At 45.6% G+C, this 3182-nt stretch overlaps 1 protein-coding gene across 1 annotated transcript; it reads right to left on the bottom strand.

The window, feature by feature from the left end:
* Positions 1-1046: 1046 nt before the first annotated feature.
* LOC115566457 (probable G-protein coupled receptor 151) lies at positions 1047-3182 on the bottom strand. The gene has a single exon (XM_030392360.1). The coding sequence runs from the start codon at positions 2517-2519 to the stop codon at positions 1386-1388; it is 1134 nt and encodes a 377-aa protein (XP_030248220.1). The 5' UTR covers positions 2520-3182; the 3' UTR covers positions 1047-1385.

Genomic DNA, 3182 nt, shown 5'->3' with positions numbered 1-3182 from the left:
ACCACAACAACATCTTCATCAAGATTGTTGTTGTTTTCGAGGTGTGTGGAGACTGAGTGGAGGGCAGTGGATACGCCATTGATCTGTTGGTTCTGAAAGCACACTGGTGATGGGCCAAGCTAACGCGCTATAGCTGCACTGCTAACTGTGCTGTTTACTCTTATGCATCATGTAATCAGCAAAGTAACCAGTATTTAAGGTATTTGATAAATGTAGAGGAAAATAAGTACAATATTTACTTCCAGAATGTGGTGGAGTGGAATTATAAGCAGCAGAACATGGAAATACCCAAGTAAAGTGCCTCAAAAGTGTACTTAAGGAAGTGTACTGCAGTTAGATTATAATATATTTTCTGAAAACACAAACATGAATGCATCTAAATTCATTCTGCATGATGAGTACTATTACTGTTGGTACTGTAAGTATGTTTTGATGCCATTACTTTTGGACTTTTGGACTTTTACTTGCAACAAAATACTTCTACACTGTGTTATCTGCCTTTTAAATATACATACTCTGTAACTCTTCAGAATAACCCTCATCAATAAATGGTAAATGTGTCAATGAGATGCTTATAAACTGGTTATCAAGCAACTTTAAAACAGTTTATACATCATTTAATTGTTTCTTAAAACTGAAATAACTAATTTAATCAACTATATGTTTGTATGCACATCCTGGATACTGGTGGAACATGTTTAAAATACAATTTCAAGTCAAACTTCCTGGTTGCTGGTTCTTTAATGTCTTAATAATGATAATAAAACCACATAATGCACCGTTACAACCTTTGGTGTCCTCACTCCTGCTTGCTAAAACTGAAATATCGTGATTGACCTTAAAACATGCAGCTGGATTAGTTCCTGAATTTAATAATGCAGAAATGATTTAAAGGTTTTCACTGTGCATGTCATCTCATAACCCCCTGAATGAATTAAACGGAGAGATTTGATGGTTGCATTGTGTTTTTTTTTATTTTTTATCCGTGATTAAGGAGAGCTGAGTGTTTTTATAGCAAATAAATAAAAAAAAACCAGAGCAGTCCATAATTTGAGAATGTTTTTATTTCATCACACGTACAGAATCACAACACACCCCGTGATGCTCGATGGATATTTACACTGGCATCACATGTGCACAGACTTCCTCTAATAAAGGTGTTTTTCTACTTGACAAATATTCAATATAGATAGTAGAAATATGTGAAACATCAAAACATGATAAGTTTTATTTTACATCTAATCAAGCTCACGACAGCGAACAGGCCACTACTCAACGAGGGTCTGCACTGTGGGTCAAACAAACTAGAAACCAGCTGATTTAACTTTTTTTTTTTTCTTTTAAAAAAAAAAAAAAACAACAACACTTTCACGTCTGGTTCACGACTACAACATTTTCTCCTCTCGCTCCCACGGAACCGGGTCCTGCTCCTCCTCGACCTGCGTGTTCCTGCGCCCTGTCCAAAAGTGCTCCAGGTCCGGGATGGTCTTGTCCCCCTCCGTCGAGACCGCGTTGGCGACGGCGTTGGCTCCCGCCTCTGCTCCGTTTCCTTCCGTTTTCGGACATATTATCCTCGGGAGCTGCTTCGAGCTTCTGCAGGTCGCGGTGAACCAGATGGTGACGAGTCCCTGGCGCACGTCGTCGTACATGGTCATGAGGATCACCGGAGAGAAGGCGCTGCATGCGTAAAGGAGCACTTGCGCAAAGATGATCAACCCCACGGGAGGTTTGTTGTACCCGAGTCTGATCCAGGTGAACGTCCCCCACTCCGGCAGCAGCATGAGCCCGAGCGCGCCGCTCAGACACAACAAAACCAGCGTAACTTTGCTCTGGTGCCGCGGGTTTGGCGCGTGGTTCACCGCAGAGTGCAGCGCTTTTGTGTAGTAGCCGAGCGTAAAGCTGACCGGCACCAGGAAGGTTGCAGTTGGGTAGATCTTGTAGAACAAACTCATGAAGTCAGACGCGCACACTGGCATCTCAGAGACGCAGATAGTGTCGCGGCCACGCTGCACCACGGAGGCGAAAAGCATCTGGGGGATCGGGAAGATCATCGACACGGTCCAAATGAACGCCAGGGCTCCGTGGATCCACGTCGGGCTGGACGGGGGCCCCGTGGCGGCGCAGGGGACGAGAGTGTGTTTGGCTCTGGTGGAGGCTGCGAGGATTAAAGTTTTGGCAACCACACACGAGTGCTGGAACCAGTCCGTGGTGCTGCAGACGAAACTCCCCAAGGTCCACGTCTGTTTGTAGTAGGTGACGGCGCGCACGGGAGCGCACAGCAGCAGGATCACCAGGTCCGTGGAGGCCAGGGAGGCGAGCAGCGCCTTCACCTCGGAGCCCTTCCCGTTCCTAAAGTCGCGGATGAAAATCAGCAAAACGAGCAAATTCCCAACTGCTCCGGACACGCAGATCCCGATGAGGATGACGGGCATGGCGGTCCTGGTGTCCTCCCCCTGGAGGAGCTGAACTCCTCCAACAAAATCAAAAAAGGTGACATTTGCCGGTCTATCAATATCCATCTCTTCCCCCTTTGTGACTGTAAAGTTTTAGCTCCTTAAAGTGGAAAAAAAAGGCTCCTAACAAATAAATTCAAATGTTTCTCTTTTCCACTTTTCTCGTCCAAGAGTAAAAAAAAACCAAAACAACCCAAAACCGAGGCGGAGGAGCTGTCCAGCGCGCCGCGGTGCTGAAAGCGCTCTTAACAGGGTCGTGATCGCATCAGCAAGTGGGTGAGCAGGCTGGCAGGTAGGCTATTTCAAGTGCTGCCATTTAGCATCGTCAACCACTCACGTCATTTTACCAGTGTGGCTCCAGGCTGCAGCCAGCCCGCATGTGAAGCGCAGCCTGGTGTGATTTACATCTGAAGCCTCTGAGGGATCCCGGCCGGCCGGCAGTGTCAGAAATATGTCTGCGTGAGAAATGATCTCCTGAATGTCTCTCAATCATCTCTTTAGATTATAAATGTAACATGTTGACATGTCAGCAGAGCTCTGACTTCCGCTGGAATCACTGACAACACGGCATATTGCGCAGCCATATGAAATGATGAAATAATAATCACATCATGCTGAAATGGCTCAAAGGCATCTTCTCAATGAGGACAAGCGTCCATTCAGTACATTAGAAAAAACATACATGAATCACGTCTTTATATGTGCAAATAATGGCTCAAATTCCCCCAA

This window comes from Sparus aurata, chromosome 16 (assembly GCF_900880675.1).
Source record: "Sparus aurata chromosome 16, fSpaAur1.1, whole genome shotgun sequence".
In the NCBI taxonomy this organism is placed as follows: domain Eukaryota; kingdom Metazoa; phylum Chordata; class Actinopteri; order Spariformes; family Sparidae; genus Sparus; species Sparus aurata.
The sequence above is the reverse complement of the archived record's forward strand: the minus strand, read 5'-3'. Positions and strand labels throughout refer to the sequence as shown.